The 23,134-nt window shown below is 39.1% G+C and overlaps 1 protein-coding gene across 1 annotated transcript in view; it reads left to right on the top strand.

The window, feature by feature from the left end:
* AFF3 (ALF transcription elongation factor 3) overlaps positions 1-20,401 on the top strand; it is a gene marked incomplete at both ends in the record, with an annotated part of 292,751 nt that extends 272,350 nt beyond the window's left edge. The window contains 6 exons of the mRNA XM_083361292.1: positions 5,002-5,138; positions 10,086-10,157; positions 15,145-15,238; positions 18,513-18,562; positions 19,307-19,509; positions 20,277-20,401. Coding sequence (XP_083217418.1) covers positions 5,002-5,138; positions 10,086-10,157; positions 15,145-15,238; positions 18,513-18,562; positions 19,307-19,509; positions 20,277-20,401 — 681 coding nt within the window. The remainder of the gene's footprint in view (positions 1-5,001; positions 5,139-10,085; positions 10,158-15,144; positions 15,239-18,512; positions 18,563-19,306; positions 19,510-20,276) is intronic.
* Between the last annotated feature and the right edge of the window lie 2,733 nt (positions 20,402-23,134).

The following is a 23,134-nucleotide window of genomic DNA, read 5'->3' as shown; positions in this document are numbered from 1 at the left end:
AGTCCAATTCTTTTTTTAAAAAAATTATATGGGTGTTGTTGTTGTTGTTGTTAGCTGCGAAGTCGTGTCCGACCCATCGCGACCCTATGGACAACATTCCTCCAGGCCTTCCTGTCCTCTACCATCTTCTGGAGTCCATTTAAGCTCACGCCTACTGCTTCAGTGACTCCATCCAGCCACCTCATTCTCTGTCGTCCCCTTCTTCTATTGCCCTCGATCTTTCCCAGCATTAGGCTCTTCTCCAGTGAGTCCTTCCTTCTCATTAGGTGGCCAAAGTATTTGAGTTTTAGCTTCAGGATCTGGCCTTCTAAAGAGCAGTCGGGATTGATCTCCTCTAGGACTGACCGGTTTGATCGCCTTGCAGTCCAAGGGACTCGCAGGAGTCTTCTCCAGCACCATAGTTCAAAGGCCTCAATTCTTTGGCGCTCAGCCTTTCTTATGGTCCAGCTTTCACTGCCATACATTGCAACTGGGAAAACCATAGCCTTGACTATACGCACTTTTGTTGACAGGGTGATGTCTCTGCTTTTTAGTGTGCTGTCTAGATTTGCCATGGCTTTTCTCCCCAGGAGCAAGCGTCTTTTAATTTCTTGGCTACAGTCCCCATCTGCAGTGATCTTGGAGCCCAGGAAAATAAAATCTGTCACTACCTCCATTTCTTCCCCATCTATTTGCCAGGAATTGAGAGGGCCAGATGCCATGATCTTGGTTTTCTTAATGTTAAGTTTCAACCCAAGTTTTGCACTCTCCTTCTTCACCCGCATCAAGAGGCTCTTTAGTTCTTCTTCACTTTCTGCCATTAGAGTGGTATCATCTGCGTATCTTAGGTTGTTGATATTTCTTCCGGCAATCTTAATTCCAACTTTTGATTCATCTAGCCCTGCCTTTCTCATGATGTGCTCTGCATATAAGTTAAATAGGCAGGGCGACAGTATACAGCCTTGGCGGACTCCTTTCCCAATTTTGAACCAATCAGTGGTTCCATGTCCAGTTCTCACTGTTGCTTCTTGACCCGCATATAGGTTTCTCAAGAGACAAATAAGATGGTCTGGTACTCCCATCTCTTTAAGAACTTGCCACAGTTTGTTATGATCCACACAATCAAAGGCTTTAGCATAGTCAATGAAGCATAAGTAGATGTTTTTCTGGAACTCCCTAGCTTTCTCCATGATCCAGCGTATGTTGGCAATTTGATCTCTAGTTCCTCTGCCTCTTCGAAATCCTGCCTGTACTTCTGGTAGTTCTCGATCCACATACTGCTGAAGTCTAGCTTGTAGGATTTTAAGCATGACTTTACTAGCATGAGAAATGAGTGCAATGGTGCGATAGTTTGAACATTCTTTGGCACTGCCTTTCTTTGGAATTGGAATGTAAACTGATCTTTTCCAATCCTGTGGCCACTGTTGAGTTTTCCAAATTTCCTGGCAAATTGAGTGTAGCACTTTTACTGCATTGTCTTTTAAGATTTTGAATAGCTCAGCTGGAATACTGTCACCTCCACTAGCTTTGTTGTTGCTCAGTTTTTCTAAGGCCCACTTCACTTCACATTCTAGGATGTCTGGCTCGAGGTCAGTGACCACCTCATTGTGATTATCTGGGACGTTAAGCTCATTCTTGTATAGTTCTTCTGTGTAATTTTGCCACCTCTTCTTAATCTCTTCTGCCTCTGTTAGGTCCCTGCCATTTTGGTCCTTTATCATGCCCATTTTTGCATTAAACGTTCCCTTCATCTCTCCAATTTTCTTGAAAAGATCTCTGGTCCTCCCTATTCTATTGTTTTCTTCTATTTCTTTGCACTGTTCATTTAAGAAGGCATTCTTATCTCTTCTAGCTATTCTCTGGAATTCTGCATTCAATTGGGCATATCTATGTTTTTCTCCCTTGCCTTTCGCTTCCCTCCTTTCCTCAGCTATTTGCAAAGCTTCCTCAGACAGCCATTTTGCTTTCTTGCATTTCTTTTTCTTTGGGATGGTTTTGGTTGCTACCTGTTGTACAATGTCGCGAACCTCTGTCCATAGTTCTTCAGGCACTCTGTCTATCAGATCTAATTCCTTAAATCTATTTGTCACCTCTACTGTATATTCAACAGGGATATGATTTAATTCATATCTGAGTGGCCTAGTGCTTTTCCCTACTTTCTTCAGTTTAAGCCTAAACTTTGCAAGGAGAAGCTCATGGTCTGAGCCACAGTCAGCTCCTGGTCTTGTTTTTACTGACTGTATAGAGCTTCTCCATCTTTGGCTGCAGAGCATATAGTCAATCTGATTTCTGTGTTGACCGTCTGGTGATGTCCATGTGTAGAGCCGTCTCTTGGGTTGTTGGAAAAGAGTGTTTGCTAAGACCATCGTATTCTCTTGACAAAATTCTATCAGCCTGTGCCCTGCTTCATTTTGTACTCCAAGGCCAAACTTGCCTGTTATTCCAGTTATCTTTTGGCTTCCTACTTTAGCATTCCAATCCCCCATGATGATAAGGACATCATTTTTGGGTGTTAGTTCTATAAGGTGCTGTAGGGCTTCATAGAACCAGTCAATTTCATCCTCTTCAGCACCGGTGGTTGGGGCATAGACTTGGACTACTGTGATATTGAATGGTTTGCCTTGGATTCGAACTGAGATCATTCTGTCATTTTGAGGATTGTATCCCAGTATTGCTTTTCCTACTCTTTTATTGACTATGAAGGCTACTCCATTTCTTCTGAGGGATTCTTGCCCGCAGTAGTATACCTGATGGTCATCTGAATTAAATTCACCCATTCCTGTCCATTTTAGTTCGCTGATACCTAAGATGTCGATGTTCAGTCTTGTCATCTCTTGTTTGACCACGTCCAGCTTGCCTTGATTCATGGATCTTACATTCCAGGTTCCTATGGAGAAAAAATCTTTACAGCATCGGACTTTCCTTTCACCACCAGACACATCCACAGCTGAGCGTCCTTTCGGCTTTGGCCCAGTCGCTTCATTCTTTCTGGCGCTACTAGTACTAGCCCTCTGCTCTTCCCCAGTAGCATATTGGACGCCTTCCGACCTGAGGGGCTCATCTTCCAGCGTCATATCGTTTTGCCTTTTGGTACTGTCCATAGGGTTTTCATGGCAAAGATACTGGAGTGGTTTGCCATTTCCTTCTCCAGTGGATCACGTTTTGTCAGAACTCTCGGCTATGACCTGTCCGTCTTGGGTGGCCCTGCACGGCATAGCTCATAGCTTCATTGAATTACGCAAGCCCCTTCGCCACGACAAGGCAGTAATCCATGAAGGGGTATATGGGTGTAACACTGCCTTAGTATATCAAATATATAATGGGTCATTTGTAGATTAAAATGCTACAGGCCAGGCCAGGGCTAAGATTCTCAGAAAGCAGTTTGATCCAACACTGATTTCTTTGAACAAAAGGAGGAAAGAACACTATTTGCAAACCCTCAGTTTGTTCCATAAACCAGAGTTCCCCAACCTTTCCGGCTTTGCGGCCTGGTGGGGGAGAGGGGCAGGGGAAGGGGAAGAGGTGCAGCTCCATTTGAGAGAATGATAGGCATGTGAGCCCGCTGCTCACACAAATGGAGTACACAGTCATGCACTTGCCTGCTGCTCATACAAGTGGGGATGCATGCATATGCACGTGCACTTGCCTGCCACTTCCATGGCCCAATTCTAAATGGCTCAAGGCCTGATAGTGGGCTGTGGCCCAGGGGTTGGTGGTTGGGGACCCCTGCCATAAGCAATTGTGTATTCCTCCTCCTCCCCTTGAATAGTTGCAAAAATATCTTGCTTTCAGGAAAGCTTGCAAGAGCAAGGGGAATTTGCAATAATCACCCTCCCCTTTCATTCATGAAAACCTCTGCTAAACTCCCTAGCCATTTTTGAATGCAACAACAGCATTGGGTACCCCCACTGGGTATAGCCTGCAAGCTTCTCCTGATATCAGTGGGCCTTGATTTAATAATGCTAAACATGTATTCAGTACAATGTACATGGAAGAATTTCTTCCAGCTCTAGAAGAAGGAGACAATGGCAATTTTCCCCACTTTTGGGGAAAAAAACCAAACATGCCAAGAACATGTCTTCATGAATTTGTCCACACAGTTGCCAGGAGTCAAAACACTGACTCTCTCTCTCATACACACAGACTCACTCTCTCTTTTACACACACAAACAAACAGACAGAATAAAATGATTAGTAATTAAATTAGAGATTTACTCTGAATTTTGTGCCCAAACCATATATATAAGATAGTCGTATTTTATTTTATAAAAATATTTTATATTTCTATAGTCGTATTTCTCTTTGCATTTATTTATTTTGACCACTCCTATCTATATTTCCCTGTTTCATTTGTATATGCTACAGATCAGCTTGGCTGCATTGGTGTATACTTCATATTTCACCATATCAAGGCCTGAATTTGGTTTGCTTTTTTCATGATGCGCCTTACTGAACTAAAGATTAAAGATACCTTCAAATGAAGCACTTCTCCTGCAAACATTTTCCATGCAGTTCTCTTGGTAGCATTACAGAATTGTAATGCTGTCATCCAGGGCATGTGACATCCCAGTCTATCCAAGATCTCTGGAATTTGCAAATGGTCTCACAGCTGACTGCTTAACCATCAAAGTTAGTTAGGGGCTGCCACCTCCTGGATCTTGATATGTTATAAAATTAGTAATTGGCTAGATATTCCTATCTTCTCTGCTGAGAAACTTACCAGATTCAGATCTAGAATTTTAAATTCTAGTTGAAAGTTAGCCTAAAATACTCTCTTGTTCTGAAGCTGAAATAGTAGTTTCTTGGTTCAAACTAAATTAGGCTAAGTAGCAAGTACCTTGAGAGCAAAAATCTTATACAAATCTTAAAATAATCCAAACTAAACCAAAGAGCCTTTTTTATTTGCCAACATAAATATTCTGCCTCTTTATATAGAAGACATTAATAAGAACTCATTACTGCTCTAGCATAGATACAAATATATTATTTTGTCATGTTTTTTCTGCTGGTTTTATTTTGAAGGTGGAAAAATTTGGCAAGGCATTGAATTATGCTGAAGCTGCATTATCATTTATTGAGTGTGGAAATGCCATGGAACAAGGACCCATGGAATCAAAGTCTCCATACACAATGTATGCAGAAACTGTGGAGCTCATCAGGTACGCCTCAGAGAGTACTCCAACAATTGACTGACTCTCGCGCTTATGCAGTATATAGGTAGTCGTCAACTTTTGACTAGTCTCTTAACAACTATCCAAAGTTATGACAGACAACCAAAAGCTACTTAAAACCCATTTTTGAACTTTAAATGGCTGCACTCCATCCCACAATCACTGTATTTTAGGCACTTGGCAACCAGTTCATCTTTACAGTCATTTACAGCATCCTCCTATTTGTACGAATTTTAGCAAATGAAGTCACACATGGTGGTTTCATTTATCCCCCGAAATACAACCAGAGACTTCCCTTATTTCTTCTTAATTTCTTCTTCTTAACAATTTTCCTGCAACGTTGTGAGGAATTGATCCTCATTGCAAATAATGAGATACCTTGTAGTTTACCTGTTTATTACTGTACAATGTTATTCAATATTTATCAACCCTTATATTTTTCTGGGAGGGAGGACTAGTGATCTTAAAAAAAACAGTATAGACAGAATTATGCGAGGCTTCCTCACCTCCATCCTTCTGCTCCAGTATGATCACAATACAGTAAAAGTAAAATAATTCAGAAATATTATTGGATATTGTTTGTATTGACAGAAGGAAAAATAACCTTCTGTGCTGTATTCTTTGGGCAAAAATGATTTGGGAACACTCTCTAATATATGAAATAAAGCAAAATTTTACTTTTATTTACTGGGCCTTGTATATTATCACTCGGTATGCTGATCCAATCCAATAGGCCTCTGAGCTGCTTACATTTCCTTTCCATGTCAAAGGATTCAAGTACAAGCATGGTATAAGAAAATAGTAAATAATACAGAATAATAATAACAATAACAACAACAATAATAACTACTGAAGGAATCAAGATGTCCTATGTAAATAACATCAAGAGTCTTGATGAAAACGATCATTACAAATACCGGGGCATCCTTCAAGATGACAACATCAGCCCCACTGAAGTCAAGAAAAAGATTAGAAATGAATACATCAAGAAAGTGAAAAAGATCTTAAAGTCCAAACTCAATGGAAGAAATTCTATCAAGGCAAATAATACTTGTCCAATTCCAGTCATTAGATACACAGCTGGAATAGTGGACTGGACTCAAACATAAGGCCCTGGATAGGAAGACCAGAAAAATAATGACAATGAATCTTCCCTTCATCCATGTAGTGATGTTGACAGACTTTACTTACCAAAGAAAATAGGTGGTCATGGAATATTGTAAATACATCATACAGCTGAAGAAGAAGAAAAAGGGCATTGGAAGAATATCTGAAGAATAGTGAAGAAGATGCAATGAAGCTAGTATACCAGGAAATCCTACTGAGAGCTGGAGAGACCAAACCAGGGCTTTTTTTGTCATAGAATGCATAGAACAGAGTTCCGGCATCTTTTTTTGGATGGATTTTTCCAGAGTTGCATTCTTTTCCTATTGTTTCCCTTCCTATCTTCGTTTGTTTTTGAAAATGTCCCACTAGTGGTATGGTGTGAGCGGGGTCCCCTCCGGCACTGTCTGCCTCCTCTAGGAGGAGCATGAAGCACTGGAACACCACAGCCAAAGCATGGCTTGATTGGTTGGGTCGGACCATGTGGTGTGGAAGCCGATGGTGGCAGTAGGAGACACATAAACATGGAGGCCATCTTTCACAAGAGAGTGAATGAGCCTTTTGCCTTCCCTTACAGAAGGTGGTAAAGGAAAATAAATAAAGGTTATTCTTTTATAAATTGTATAAAATGTAACACCAATGAATTGTATCAAATGTAACACCAAGATGTGAGGCTATCTATTTCCTGCTGAGACAGAGGACTCACAAATGGTAATCAACAAAGTTTTTTTTTGAAATGTTAAAAAGCTTCAAAGAAGATAGGAACATCCCAAGGTTACAAGTAAACAAGATAAGATAGTGACGGATGTAAGGAAGTTGTTACAATAAGTCTATTGTATTTGTTATACAAGAAAGTATAAATGCCTGGTTTGAAACTTGCTCAGTGCGCTCTTTGAGCCCAATCCAATTTGGGAAGGGTCTAAGAGGCCGCGTTTGCAAACGCTTTCTCTCTTTATTATTTTCAATTTTCTTTTCAATAAATCTTGTTAACCCGACTTGTCTTCGAGTTGTGAGTATAAAATTTTGGGTTTTTAAATCTCACAGTGGGGTGTGAGGTTAAAAAGAGGCGAAGCGAGAGGAAAGAAAGGCGGCTGACGTGGAAGCTTGCCCGACAGCAAAACTTTGCTGTTTCAGTTCCTTGGGTAGTTCAAAGCCTGGGATGTCTATGAAAATCTCTTTTTAGTCTTTTATACTTTATATTCAAACTGCAGAGGGGAAGAATAAGAATAAAGCCAATGTCTTGTGATTTGGAGGTATTGTTATTATTAATAATATATATTAATTATGTATTGGTCAGGTTTAAAGGTAGACCTACAGTATGAGGTTTAATCAGATCTATTTATTAAATTGAGTTTAACTTAAAGGTAAATTAAAAGTAATCTGTTCACTGACAAATTTTCAACTTTAATTTGTTTCAAGTCAATATCCATATTAAACTCCAAATGTAATTTTTTCCACCTTGTTTGACAACTTTTTAAAAATAATTCAATCTTTTACAAGCAACCAAATTTTGTTTTATTGGGCCAATTGCATTCCACATAGAAAGCTGACATTTCCACCCATTAAACCAAATGGGTATGTCAGTGGTAAATGTCCCAAAAGATTAATAAAATGCCTTCTTGTAATTTAAAACCACACAGTGCATGATAACATTAATAGTATTAACTTACCTTGAACAAAATCGTAGTCTGTTAGATACACTAAAAATTGAAGGTTTTTTTTTTCAACTACAAAGGTAAACATTGTAGGATAGGCAAGGTGGGTTGTATAACGTGAGTCCCAGCACCTTTTTTTTTTTTTACAAAAAAAGCACTGGACCAAACTAACCTAATAAAGACCAAATGAAGAACAGAAAAGCGGCATGGGAAAACAAAGCATTACTTGCCCAGTGTATTAAAAAAAATAGCAGGGAGAGCAGATGATAACAAGACCTGGCAATGAAAGAGACAGAAGGACTAATTCTGACAACACAAGACCAAGCTTTAAGAACAAATGCATTGAGCCAGAATTGAGAAGACAGCAAGAGATAGCAAAGAAACCTCTGCAAAGAAGCTGAACAAACATTGAACCATTTGGTTAGCTGCTGCAAGAAGATAGCACAGACTGACTACAAAAAATGGCATGACAAAGTAGCAACAAAAGTGCATTGGAAGATCTGCAAAAAATACCACTTGCCTGCAAGCAAGTACTGGTGGGACCATAAAATAGAGAAACTAATAGAAAATGAAGAAGCTAAAGTGCTCTGGGACTTTAGAATTCAAATAGACAGGCATCTGCCCCATAACACCCCAGAGTTAAAATTCGTTGATAAGACAAAAAAGTCTTGCTAGTGGATGTGGCAGAACCTGGAGATAGCAGAACAGAAGAGAAAAAGATAACAAGATAACTGTAATGTATTGGCCTTATCTGTGTAATTCACTTGCTTTATGTCTGACTGGTTGCTTAATGGCTGACCTACTTTCCTTGTGTTATGTAACGGTTGCTTTGCTGAGCTAGTTTGCTGTCTCCAGTCTGTTAAGTAGGTTTGGGGCAGGAAACTGCTACTTTAAACCTATTGGTTGCCGCCTAGAGGCCAACCGTATAAATAGCTATGCGACTATGGCAAAAGAAAATAAACATAGGGCCAATAATTGTAGGTTACTTGAGTGCAATTCCACAACAATTGGAGCACCTCTTGAATGCCACTGGCATTGTCAAAATCATCATCAGTCAGTTGCAAAAGGCAGCTTTGCTCAGAACAGCTTACATCCTATGATGATACCTTTATCATCAAGGAACCACATCTGCATATCTTTGATCTTTGGGAAGGACTCTTTAGGTGGACAAAAATGCCAAATCTAGTCTGAATATCTGGCTGACCATGCAATCAACGATATTATTGAAGAAGAAAATCAAGAGTGCCAAGAACAAAGCAAATGATTTCAAGGGTGGGGGTTTCCAACTTATACTAGATCCCTCCTAACCGTGATTTAATTATTTAACTGGGTCATTTTTTTAGTTTTAAACCTCTGTTATTCACCTAGAGTCACTGCTGTGGCCATGTAAATAGTTTATATAAATAAATACCACTAGAAAATCTAACAAAAATATGAAAACAGGAAAAAAATCTGCAAAAATTGATCTTTAGAAGTGTTGTCCATTTGTTTATTTATGTATTTAAAGATATAAAAGGAGAAGCCACAAAGATGTTCATCAGAAAAATATTTCACATTTGAACTAAACTCACAAGAATACATATTTGTAGTATGTTTGCAATGCAAGGAGGGATATACTTGAGTTGGAACATTGTAGTAAAAAAAAGGTTAAATACAGAAGGGGGGACTTGAACCTCATGAGCTTTGAGAACCTTTAAAGTGAATGAAAGAATGAGACCATCTAGTACAGTGTCATGCAAAATACTGTAAATGATGACCATTATAAAGCATTTTAATTAATCAGTAATAAGTCACTTTGAGAATTGGAGCTAACTGAAAGAAATGATCAAAAGTGATGACATTAATGGGAAAAAACCAGGAAGTTAAGAAGTTGATAGTCAAGGAAAAGAAGAATAAACAGCGCAGGGGTTATTCATCTAAGCTTCATAAGGGAAAAGACATTGCTATGGTTTGTTAAAGCTGGCAGGCAGACAGACCCAGTATTTTTAAAGAGTTCCCACTGAAAGGAAACAAGAGGGGGATATGATAATGAAATTGATTAGCTGTGACAAGTAAAGGTTGCAATTCTATGTACCCTTAGGTAAACTTGAGTCCCACTGAGCTATAAAATGTTTCATATTTATTTGTTTGTTTGCTTGCTTGCTTGCTTTCCTGACTTTGTTCTCCATCTTTGCAGATATGCTGTGAGATTAAAAACCCACTCAGGTTCCAGTATGACATCAGAAGAAAAACAATTAACAGCATTATGGTAAGTAAATTATTATTATTAATAATAATAATAATAATAATAATAATAATAATAATAATAATAATAATAATAATAGTAATAATAGTAATAATAGTAATAATAAAAATAAAGTTGGAAGGGACCTTGGAGGTCATCTAGTCCAACCCCCTGCTCAGGGAGGAAACCTTATACCATTTCAGGCAAATGGCTGTCCAGTCTCTTTTTAAAAACCTCCAGTGTTGGAGCATTCACCACCTCTGGAGGCAGGTTGTTCCACTGGTTAATTGTTATAACTGTCAGGAAGTTTCTCCTTAGTTCTAGGTTGCTTCTCTCCTTGACTAGTTTCCATCCGTTGCTTCTTGTCCTGCTTTCAGGTGCTTTGGAGAATAGCTTGACTCCCTCTTCTTTGTGGTAGCCCCTGAGATATTGGAACACTGCTATCATGTCACCCCTCACCCTTCTCTTCATTAAACTACACATACCCAATTCCAGCAACCGTTCCCTATATGTTTTAGCCTCCAGCCCCCTAATCATCTTTGTTGCTCTTCTCTGTACCCTTTCTAGAGTCTCGACATCTTTTTTACATTTATTGCTAAGTACATTGATTTGTGCTTAGAGTACAAGTATCCTTCTTCTTCGGAGAAGGGCGGGATATAAATGGGATTAAAATAAAATAAAATAAAATAAAATAAAATAAAATAAAATAAATATGTGATTACAAGCTCTTTGAATTGTTCTGGAAAACTACTGGTGGCCTGGGCAGCTCTTACAGAATCATGTGACTTTGTTAAACTGGGACCAACCCATTAACAGATGGGATGCTGAAGTATAGACCAACTGCAGCTTTGAGTAGTCTTCAGAGGCAGTCCCAATAGACAACATTATAGTAACCCAACTGTAATGTATAATTAAGGTGATGACAACATGAATATTTGTCTCTGGAGCATTCTCTTCCAGAAATAGCTGCATCTGGTACACCACCATAGCAGTTAGGGAGAATTCTCAGATCTTTGAACAGCTTTTTAGGGGATTCCAAATAGAATCTGTGCATCCATAGTATGCAAGCAGAAAGTGTCTATTGAAAGTCCTTCCTGGTAAGATGTCCAATAGAGGGACATGGAAGCAGGCATTTTCTGTAGAAATCCCCCTCCTTTGAAACAACTTGCCACCAGAAACAAAAGCAGTATCTTTCATTACAGTTTTTCAGAAGTTTGTTAAAAACTGGTTGTTCTGTAACCAGAGGAATAGACGATTGATATCTGAGTAATTTGTGGCCTCATTTTATGTATTATTTCTATCTATTGTGTCATGTTGTTTTATTTTAACATAATCTGTATTTTATCATCACCTCTATACCACTTAGAATCTACCATTAGTTAAGTAGTGAAGAAGTTCCATAAACAAGTAACTATAGCCAAATGCACTCAGAAAATCTGTGAATAAACATGGCAATACTGTAGAAAGCTCCAAGATTAAAAAAGGAAAAATGAAGCACTATTTTTGTTCATATCTACTACCAATTATTACAAGATGTGGATAAGCTTTGAAAAAGTGAATTGCAGATGTTTCAGAGCAGCACTGAGTAATTCTTCCAACATCTCTTGGGAAAAATATTGGATCAGTGTAGACATTCCAGGAAATTCCAAACTTACCTTACTGACATCTTTTTCTTTCAGAGAATAGAAGGCAACGCCAGAGACTTGGCTGTACAATACTTGACTTGATATTAAGGGGAATTAGTTAAAGAAGTAGAAATAGAAGGCATATTGGGGGGAAAGTGCCCCAACCTCGTGAGGTTTAAAGACTGGATTTTAAGGAACACTAAAATTGAAGATAGTCAAAGAACAATTCAGAGCAAAGTAGGTTTCTTTAGTAAAAAAAAAAAGCTAATTGCAAACGGTTTTTCTAGAAAAGTTCCTTAAAAGTATGTTCAGAATACCTGGAGAACAATTCCCAAAAGGGAAAAAAATGGAGGACAGCAGAAGAAATCAGCAAAGGTACACAAAATATTTAAGGAAAATCAGAAAACAAAGTACACATAACAAATACACAAATAACTAAGTCACAGCAGAAGAATACTACTGGGATATTGCTGGTGTCAGGAGAATTAAAACCTTTGATGAGCTGAGATTGGCAAAAAATGCAAAGGGTTGGAGAGGTTCTATATGTTCAAAATAAAAGGGAGAAAAAAGAAACAGTAGACTTAATTGCTGACCAGAAATTGTCACAATTAGAATTAAATAGAGGATTGATGCCTGAGATTGATAGATGCATTAACTGAATGGATGGGCAGATACATACCGATAAACACAGAATCAGTTTAAGTCTGCAGAATTAAATGAATTGTATTCTAGGTAGTCCAGGAAGTAGCTGATTATCTGGACAATCCTTTTTGCATTAACTTGGACAAATCCTGGAGAATTGAAGAAGTATTAGACCAGTGGCCTCCAATCTTTGCGGCTTGCACACAGCTCAGTTTGCGTAAGCAGTGGGTCAGCACACATGAGTACAAGTGCCCGCCAGCCCTCCCTCACGCAAGTTGAGCTGCACTCACACGCGCACATCCAGGCCAGCCACTCTCATGGCCCAATTCTGAATAGGCCACAGCCTGGTATATGCCAGTTGCCAAGCAACCAAATTTTGATCACATGACCCTAGGGATGTTACAGTGGCCATAAGTGAGTCGTAAGGCTCTTGTTTCAACATCGTAATAACTTCAAACACTCATTAAATAAATGATTTAAAATCAAAGACTACCTGTAGTACTACATAACCTTTCAAAAGGTTTTCCTATGTTATTTTCAGAATTAAACTTTAGCAAGCTTCAATGTGACCTCATGAATACATCCAAACAAATTTTTTGACAATGGTTTGCCAATGTCTTGTTCTGGAATTTTTCTTGTCTAGACTACAGTCATCTTAAGTGCTAATCCATCTTAAATTTTTGAGCTCAGCCAATTTCAGCTGTATGCTGCCAAGTAGTTATGCCTTTCCAGATCTTTAGAAAATGGAAAGAGTTAGCTTTCTACCTCTGAAAGGAAAAATACATCAATATCTTTTTTATGAGTGATCTAATTAATTAATCATATTTTAGATTTGAGAGAATTTTGTTATGTATTGTCTCTTGTTTCTTTTTAACAAGTTTTTCCCTTGACATACCTTGTGACTGATTGTTATGAGAAGCATTGCAGAACAGTTTAAGCTACATTCTCTGAAGAGCAAACTAGTCATAGGTGTTCTGAATGAACTCTATTTGTCAAAAATGATAAATGTAGCTTTTGTACTGTCACTGTAATATTAGACACATGCAAGGCACATGGTTTGCACCACAATGTGGTGCACATTTCATGATTCCACTCTTCCCCTGTGGATGTTCATATATTCCAATACTATTCCTTATCTGTGAACAAGAAAAACAAGCATTGTAAGCAGTACAGAAAGCCATCTGTTTATGTATTAATGTCTATAAGGCAATGCTCATATTGCCTTACTGCACTGGGTAGTGTTAATAATACATCTTGACTTATGTTTCTAGTTCTTCTGCATGAAAAACTGTAGATGACCAAATAGGCATCCAGAGCCTTTCTTTAGGAGGAAGATGCTCCTGAAAATCAATGAATAAATCACCTTTATCAAGCCACAGAGATTTTATAAACTGCCCCCTCTCCCCTCCCTCCCTCCCTCCCCCCCCTCTCTCTCTGTCTGTCTCTGTCTCTGTCTCTGTATATGTTGTTTTGATTCTTATCTAAATCTTTTTGAGCTTAACACACTAGTGATGGTATCTCTCCCAATGCTATATGCAGAAATAGATGCACTAAAGCTTAACAGGGTTCAGGACTTTTAAGATTCTGATGAATTTTCAGCCTCTAATTTTGCAGTTTATTTTATAGTAACACAAATTACATATATGCTTTAAAAATAAGCTTTCAAATCAATATTTTGAGTAGTGTAATGTGAGCATTATATTTTCAGTTACCCAACCACATTAGAACTAAAAAAATTGTTCTAAAATTTCTGTTTGCTTTGTAGCATCTGTTTTGTGGGAAGGGAGGAGTAACAATAATTGTAACAATTAGCAGTAGCACATCTAGTTTATGGAATTGAATCCAAAGGCATTGGACTCCCTCTAAACAGCATTGATTAGTTATGATAATACCTTTCTTGCTGCAGAACAGATAAGTTGCTCTCATTTACATTTTCACTACACCTGGGAAGGTTATATAGAGTGAGTTATGACCTGAGATCTTTTAATTCCATTATAATACCATGCAAAGCAAATTGGGCATAATTCTCATTTGGAGCTGTGTTACTAGAAAATTGTTCTATTCCTTTTTCATCTCCTAGCAGAGACTACCCTCTATTGGAATGAAAAGGAAAATCAAGTCTACTTTATTATTCAATTTATCTAAGATTAAAAATATGATAGCTACTATAGATACTAAACATACATTTTCAAATTTTACAGTTTTAACCTTTCTTTGTTGTTATTTCCATTTATTTAAGCCACATAGCAATAAACACAACTTCTGATTTACCCTTTCCTTTCTTCTCAGCTAAAAAATATTTTCACTTTTTGTTAACTTTTTTTCAGAGCAATAATCTTTTTATTTGCAAGCAATAATGCTGAAAAAAAAATATTTGCCTTTGTTATTCTAGGATCTTTCTGTAAATAAACACATTTCAGTTAAGCCTTAGTTAAGGCATGAGAGGGTTAGTGTTATTAATATATAATCTGTACCTCTATGACTGTATCATTTTTTAAGTATATAATCTCACTAAATTTTATAAAGTTGCAATCACACACATTTGTGGTTTTTAGGGGTGGAAAGCTATACTATTACTATAACAAAACAAAATAACTGCGTACATTAAGAGTGCTTGCTGTATTTTCATCTCGTTTCCAGTTTTAGCATGAAAATTTAAACAGTCTCAGAAAAGTATTTGTATTTTATTTTGATTATTAAAATGGAAGACTCTTTTAGGAGTGTTTTCTGTCCTTTCCTTATAGTTACCGCTGTTTGGCACTTTTGCACTGGAGAATGTTTCGACTCAAAAGAGACCATGCTGTAAAATATTCAAAAGCTCTCATTGAGTATTTCAAGGTATGTTTCTGTTCTGACCGTCCCCAGCCATGAAAGCTCACAGAATGACTTTGCACCGGTCCATCTCTTTCAATCCAGCCTACCTCTCCTTAGTTTATTTATTTATTTATTTATTTGATTTGTATACCGCCCTTCTCCCTAAGGACTCAGGGCGGTGAACAGTGAACATAAATAACAGAATGCACAAATAGTTATCTTAAAACAATAATTAAAACAGAACCCGTCAGACCAGACCGGATTGCTTAAACAGATATGTTTTTAGGTCGCGTTGGAAGGAGCGAAGGTCGGGAGCCATCCGGAGCTCAACCGGTAAACGGTTCCATAGGTCAGGCGCGCTCACAGAGAACGCCCTCCCTCTGGGAGCCACCAGACGGCATTCTCCAAATGGCGGCACCCTTAGGAGGCCCTCTCTGTGGGAGCGCACTGGACGGAGGGACATTGACGCTGGCAGCAGGTGATTCCTAAGGTACTCCGGACCCATGCCATGTAGGGCTTTGAAAACCATTACCAGCACCTTGAATCTTATCCGGAGGACAACTGGGAGCCAATGCAGTTCACAGAGTAGGGGTGTAACATGGGAGTATCGGGAGACTCCCAACACAACTCTCGCGGCTGCATTCTGTACTAGTTGGAGCCTCCGAGTGGTCCTCAAGGGCAGCCCCATGTAAAGAGCATTGCAGTAGTCTAAACGAGAGGTCACGAGTGCATGAGTGACCGTACGTAGGGCATCTCGGTCTAGATAGGGCCGTAATTGGCGAACCAGGCGAACCTGGGCAAAGGCTCCCCTAGTCACAGCTGTTATGTGGTCTTCCAAGGGAAGCTGTGAATCTAAGAGGACTCCCAAGTTGCGGGGAGTAATAACTGTGGGGGGGTAATAACTTACCCCCTATAGAAAGAGATGGAACGTTCTGAATATCTCGAGATGCCGGTACGTACAGCCACTCAGTCTTGTCGGGGTTGAGTTGAAGCCTGTTCTTCCCCATCCAGACCCGAACTGCTTCTAGGCAACGGGACATCACATCAAGGGCATCACTGAGGTGGTTTGGGGTCGAAATAAAGAGCTGGGTATCATCAGCGTACTGGTGATACCTGACTCCAAAACCACGAATGATCTCACTCAGCGGCTTCATGTAGATGTTGAACAGGAGAGGCGAGAGGACCGACCCCTGAGGGACTCCACAAGTGAGAGGCCTCAAGCTCGATCTCTGCCCTCCTGTTAATACCGACTGCGAGCGTCCCATGAGATAGGAGGAGAACCACTGGAGAACCGTGCCTCCCACTCCCAATTCCCTGAGACGCTGCAGTAAGATACCATGGTCGATGGTATCAAAAGCCGCTGAGAGGTCTAGGAGAACTAGGACAGAGGAACAGCCTCTGTCCCGAGCTCTCCAGAGATCATTTATTAGTACGACCAATGCCGTCTCTGTGCTGTGTCCGGGCCTGAAACCCGATTGGTATGGGTCCAGATAGTCAGTTTCCTCCAGAACCAAAGGGAGCTGATGTGCCACCACACTCTCAACAACCTTAGCAAGAAAGCGAAGGTTGGAGACCGGACGAAAGTTGTTTAATATAGTTGGGTCCAAGGTAGGCTTCTTGAGGAGGGGTCTCACCACCGCTTCTTTCAAGACAGAGGGGAAACAACCCTTAGTGAGGGAGGCGGATATCACCGCCTGGAGCCAGATTCGTGTTCCCTCTCGAGCAGAATAAACCAGCCAAGAAGGGCACGGATCTAATAAACAAGTGGTGGAGCTCAGCTTCCTCATAATTCTGTCCACTTCCTTTGGGGTCACAGGATCGAACTCGTCCCATTTAATATCGACAAGATCACCCATGTTCTGATCATTAGACTCTGCCCAGTCGGAGTCTAAGCCGGTCCGAATCCGAGTGATTTTGTCCGACAGATGTTGGCAAAACTCCTCGGCACGACCCTGTAAGGGATCCTCCCTCACCTCTTGATTAAGGAGGGAGCGAGTTATCTTAAACAAGGTGGCCGGGCGATTATCTGCGGATGCAATGAGTGTAGCGAAGTAATTGGACCTCGCCATCCTCATTGCTGCGAGATAAGATCTAGTAAAGGATCTTAGATGTGATCGGTCGGATTCAGATCGGGTAGATCTCCAACGGCTCTCTAGGCCCCGTCTCCGACGCTTCATCTCCCGTAGCTCCATGGAAAACCATGGAGCGAACTGGGATCTGCATCGGGTCAGGGGCCGCAAGGGAACAACTAGGTTAAGTGCATCCGTGGCAGCCTTTTCCCAGGCTTCCACTAAGGCATCAACCGAGCTGTGAGCAAAGGAGGCAGGTGGAGACCCCAGTGCTGCCTGGAACTTCTCAGGGTTCATTAAGCGCCTGGGATGGAACCATCTTGATGGTTCCACAACTCCACAACGAGGGGTGGCATAGTAGAAGACCAGTCTCAGGAGATGATGATCGGTCCATGACAGGGGTGTAATAATAGGGGAACCCCCACCAAGATCATCTAACCATCGTCTAGATAGAAAAACCAAATCAAGCGTGTGGCCTCCTACATGAGTCAGGCCCTGAATTACTTGTATCAGGTCCATGGCCGTCATGGAAGCCATGAACTCTCGGGCTAACTCAGATGATCCTCCTAGGGATGGTAGGTTGAAGTCACCCAAAACTATAAACTTGGGGAATTCAACTACCAGCCCCGAGAGGATATCGAGAAGCTCAGGCAGGGCCGTTGCTGTGCGACTAGGCGGAATGTATATCAGCAGTAAGCCTAGCTGTGACCTAGGGCCACATCTTAGGAGGAGGGATTCACACCTGGTTATTTGGACGATGGTGGTCTCCTGAGGACAAAGAGTCTTTCTTATAACTACTGCCACTCCCCTGCCCCTACCCTGAACCCGAGGTCGGTGAAGCACTTGGACGTCTGGTGGGCAGAGATCAACCAGAGGCACGCCACCCTCTGGGCCCAACCAGGTCTCCGTAATGTTTGTAGTGGAGGAAATTGAAAATAGGAATGCTATGCTGCCATCTTGAATCTTGGAGGAAAGGCAGGATGTAAATATAATAAACAAATTGCTATGTATTCTTTCACTGTTAAGTTTTCTTTCATTTTTTTTGTTTTATCATTTATTTGGTATTGTAACTAGAAATTGCACTGAGTACTAAATAAATATTTTCATCCATATCATAATTTAAGATGTGCATTCTGCATAGGGATTCTAAAGCTTTTGCTCTGTTTCTCTCCATAATATTATGCGGTAGATGCTTATTTTAATTTTTTGTATTTTTTTTCTGTCTCCAGAATTCATCTAAAGTTGTTCAGGCACCATCTATCTCGAGTATTAATGCAAAGTAAGTTTACTATTTTGTGCCCTAATATGCTCCTTGCCTTCCAGACCAAAGCATTTCAGATGGATGCACTTTGTTGGGCTACTAAATGATCATTCAGCCATTCATGCTCACATCAGTTCCATTTCTGGGCATTTTAAGATAATGTTTCATTGTTGCTGCTAATCTTTGTTTATGGTAATTCCTTGTCAGTAAAAAAGAGGCACTTTGCAGCTTATCTTGGTAAAAAAATTAAACAATGAATGAAATGTAACTTGAATGAAATGTGAAGATTACTTCATACATTTCTAAGCAAGAAGCCTTGGTCTGCTATAAAAGGCTTCCTCAATCTGAAGTCCTCCAGTTGTGCTGGTCTACAACTCCCATCATCTCCAGGCAATCCTTAATTCAACAGGCTGGAAAGTATAATGGGCATGATCCAATTTTGAAAATATCTACCATATTCATATTTTATATATGTAATAAATGTGCAAATTTAATTTACCAGTTGTCTAAGCAAAATAAAATGTTAAAAGACTGATGTCTGCATCCTGAAAGCTAGTCTTTCTGGTAGCCTCAATTCATCTGTCCTGCTTTATATCCTGAAACAACATTAACTACATGTTGAAAAATACTGAGGAAGAGCCAAATTTATCTTAAAGCAGTTCGTAGGCTAAACATGTGTAAAATTCTAAACTGAATGCTTTCTTAAAATAACATTTTTACTGCTATTGTGTATCAGTAATATTGTTGAATTGACTGTTCCAGGTGTACAGGAACTCCTCCCATATCACCCAGTCTGTCTCCTCTGAGCTCCGTTGGGAGCACCGGAGCTCCTTCCCCTTCCTCCATCATCAGCATTCCTCAGCGAATACACCAGATGGCAGCCAATCATGTTAGTATCACTAACAGCATCTTACACAGTTATGACTATTGGGAGATGGCTGACAATCTTGCCAAGGAAAACCAAGGTTTGTGATAAGAAACAGTTTGTTGAAAAGCTAAAATGTTATTTTGACCAGAGTTTAAGTCTGGCAATCTGAAATCCCACCTTTGCTGATAAAGCAGACTTAGGTCCCCACCTAATCCTGATATGGCTTCTTATCTTGGAGGTCCCTCCCAAAGCTTCAGAGCTAACCTCTAATATTGTAACATAAGCAAGAAAGGAATCCCTTTGCAGCACAAGTCTTAAATTTCCCAGGACTACAGCAGAAGTGGGCAGTCCATGAGTTACATTTTGGTTTCAGCACATGAACATTGTCTGGCATCTTCTATATCTCAAAGTGAAAGAACGTTTCATTCCCATATGCTTTCAGAAGCCTATAGAAGTCCTAGAGTGCTGCATTGTCCTTGAGAAAGAAAGTCTAGCATTTGCATTGACTGGCCTCCTAGATCACATCCTTTCTGCACTCTTAATATTGGCTGAAACTGAGCATGGTGGTGTATAGAAGCAAAATCTAGAAAGGGACATTGATGGACAAGAAAAAGGGACCAAAATGAGAGGGTAGAGAAATGTTCCCCGTTGTTGGTTTATAGTTAAGCAAAATCATGACAATAGCTTTGCTATTTCTCAGTAAAAGTGTTCAGTGTGTGCCTTGATTAAACCTTTGAATATCAGTTAATCTTTGATTACAGTACTTTCATAAAATACTATCTACTTGAGATTTCCAAATCAATGAAATGCTGTTGCACAGCAAGGATTAATGACTCTCATTTATTTTATTATTTTCTTTCCTAGATTTCTTTAATGATTTGGATACACTGATGGGAGCTATCACATTGCACAGCTCTATGGAGCATTTGGTTCAGTATACACAGCAAGGCCTGGACTGGATAAGGTGTAGTGCTCAGTTATCCCCATGATGATTCTCCTCACCTGGACACTAAACTCACAATACGGATAATTCAGTTATTCTAGACACTGTGCTACAGAAATATTCAACTGCAGCATTGCTTCAAATGCAATGTGAATATTTTGTTAACTTTGGACAATATTGTTTCAGAAAGCAAAAATAGATCTGTGTATTTTATGCAAATTTGTCTTTTCTGAGCCATTTAATTATCTCTAAATATCACTTCCGTAGGAAGAAAATTAAGCATAGCTACATTAGAAAAACTTTCTCAAATACAGATACACACTCCTGCAATATTTTGAAAGCCAAACCTTAATTTTATGGGTTGATTTATTCAAATGAAATGTAGTACCTGTAGCTAGTAATCTCATAGAGCAATTTTCCTCAGTAACTATAGATCTCTATGCCACATTTATAAAGAGAGGCTTAATGAATGATTAAGGACAGCCTCAGTGACAAATTCTAGGTAGATTAAAAGATTCTGTATTTTACATTTTAAAAGGAACTAGTGGCCATTGACTTTGCTAGGCAATACTTTGGATGCCAGTTTGCTTGCAGACTGATTCACCTTCTTCCCATCATCTTATTAAGTAGTAGACTTGAAATTGGGAGCATTAGCAATTTTGGCACTGTAGCATAAATTGCCTTCAAATATGCATTTTTCTACAGATTTGTGGGACATATGATATCAGTAAAATGATGCAACATTGAAATTATAAGTATGTCTGTTACTTGCAACTCTGAAACAATTATCCTTGTGAGTGAAACAGTATGTAAAGCATCAGTTCTCCAGATTAAAATTCTGTAGCACCATTAGGAGCTTGATCAAACTATAAGTTGTCCCCTGTACATCCTCATGATGGACCCAAATGCACAGAGAAGGACTGCAACCTTTTGTGCTCTTAAACAGCAGCAATGTTCAGTATTTGTTCTTGAAAACTTGCTTTTATAAACCCAGATTTATACTTTTGCAAATAGTTTATTAAGCACAAACATATTTTTAAAGAGTAGAGAAAGGAAGAGTGATTATATACATCAGAACAAAACTTTGTAAAAGTGTTGATTTTTATGTAGAATAGCATTTCAAAGCCAGCTGTAGCTGATTCTACCCAAATCCAAAGCAAAAGAGCATTTTAATATACCATTTAAAACAGCTTATTTGTAATAGGTTTCCCTTTTACTGTATCTAGCAATTACATTCAGTTCTTCTATTTTTGCAGAAAACTGCTTTATTATCATGCTCTTTGACACATCAAAGAGGGCCCTATTAGATTGATTCATCTGTGGCACCTGATGGATCCACTTGGATTCCAGAAAGTGCTTGGAGAATTCTCTGAATCTATGGTGGACAGGTCATCCAAGGCTTTGATCCCTTCCTGGAATGAGGGAACTCCACTGGCCTTAGCTAAGGATTGCACCGAAAAGCCACTTGATACACACTGATCTCAGTGAGCTCCTAGGTTTTCATTTTCAGATGCGACACCTAAAACCCACTTGAGAAAGTCAGAGAATAGGTCCAATCAAACACCTTTACAAGCCTATATTAGAACTTAGGTTGTGGCACTAAGGGTGGCAAAATGCAATTATTTTTTGCACTTATTGCATCTGCAGAATGCAATCTAGCAGTCTTTTGTAAAACGATTACAGAATTTTCTATAAAGTGAAAGAAAAGCATTCTGAAGGTGCATATTCCTGGGACTGTCCTTCTCCTTTTGTTTTCTAGTAAGTAACCAGTAAAATTTGACAAAGTTAGAACACACTATGTTGTAGCTGTGAAGTTTTGTCACCTTGCCATAGGTACAACTTTTTTTATAGCTGTGCTAGTCCCGTAGAATGGCATTCCTACTAATGTTTGAATAGCTTTGACCCTATTGGGCTTCTATAATCTGTGAAAATTTGGCTTTTCAGAATTCACTAGTAGTCTTTCCTGATTGTTTAGTCATTTACAATTGGTTATTTTCCCTGACATATGATCAGGCAGCATTATGATCTATTTTCTTCTATTGCTTTTTTATGGTTCTTTCAATCTTAATATTATAAATCCATCTTTGGAGATTGAGGTGACCAAGAGTACGTATTTCAGGATCCTCTGTTAAAAGAGGCTTATAGCAGATTCCTATGCTGGGTTCCTAAAATACCAAGTTCTGGAATAATTAAGTAAATTATGTGCTGATTATTGAAAACTATAGAAAGAATTGCCATTAATTTATATAAGTAGTTAAGTATCATAAATTATAGATAGGTTATGTCAAAAAAGGATAAACTCAAGACTATAATTAGGCAAATAAAATAAGGTTTTGAAATTATAGAAAATTACTGCACATTATTCACCCATTCTTGATTTAAGAACAAATATAAGGGAAGATGTAGATCTGCAAATAATGTTTGCGAAGGAACCGCTAGGCTAAGCTGGCCCAGATCTGCAAATAAATAATAATAATTTATAGAGCTGCTTCCTCAATAGAATCATCAATAACAAGAATTGGAAAGGACCTTAGAAGTCATCTAGTCCAATCTTCTATCCAATGTAGGAATATATTATTATAGCATCCCAAGCCAATGATCTTCCAGCTTCCAATTAAACATTGCCAGCACATTTACCTAGGACGGGTAAATGAAAATCTTGCTATTTTGTGATCTTCAGTTCTTTATATTCTAATTTACTATCCCCTGGTATAGCTACATCAATTATCCACACTTTTCATTGAAAGATTATGGCATAAATTGGCTATGAAAGTCCAGG

Source organism: Vipera ursinii (genome assembly GCF_947247035.1).
Source record: "Vipera ursinii genome assembly, chromosome: 4".
NCBI classification, from domain to species: domain Eukaryota; kingdom Metazoa; phylum Chordata; class Lepidosauria; order Squamata; family Viperidae; genus Vipera; species Vipera ursinii.
The sequence above is the reverse complement of the archived record's forward strand: the minus strand, read 5'-3'. Positions and strand labels throughout refer to the sequence as shown.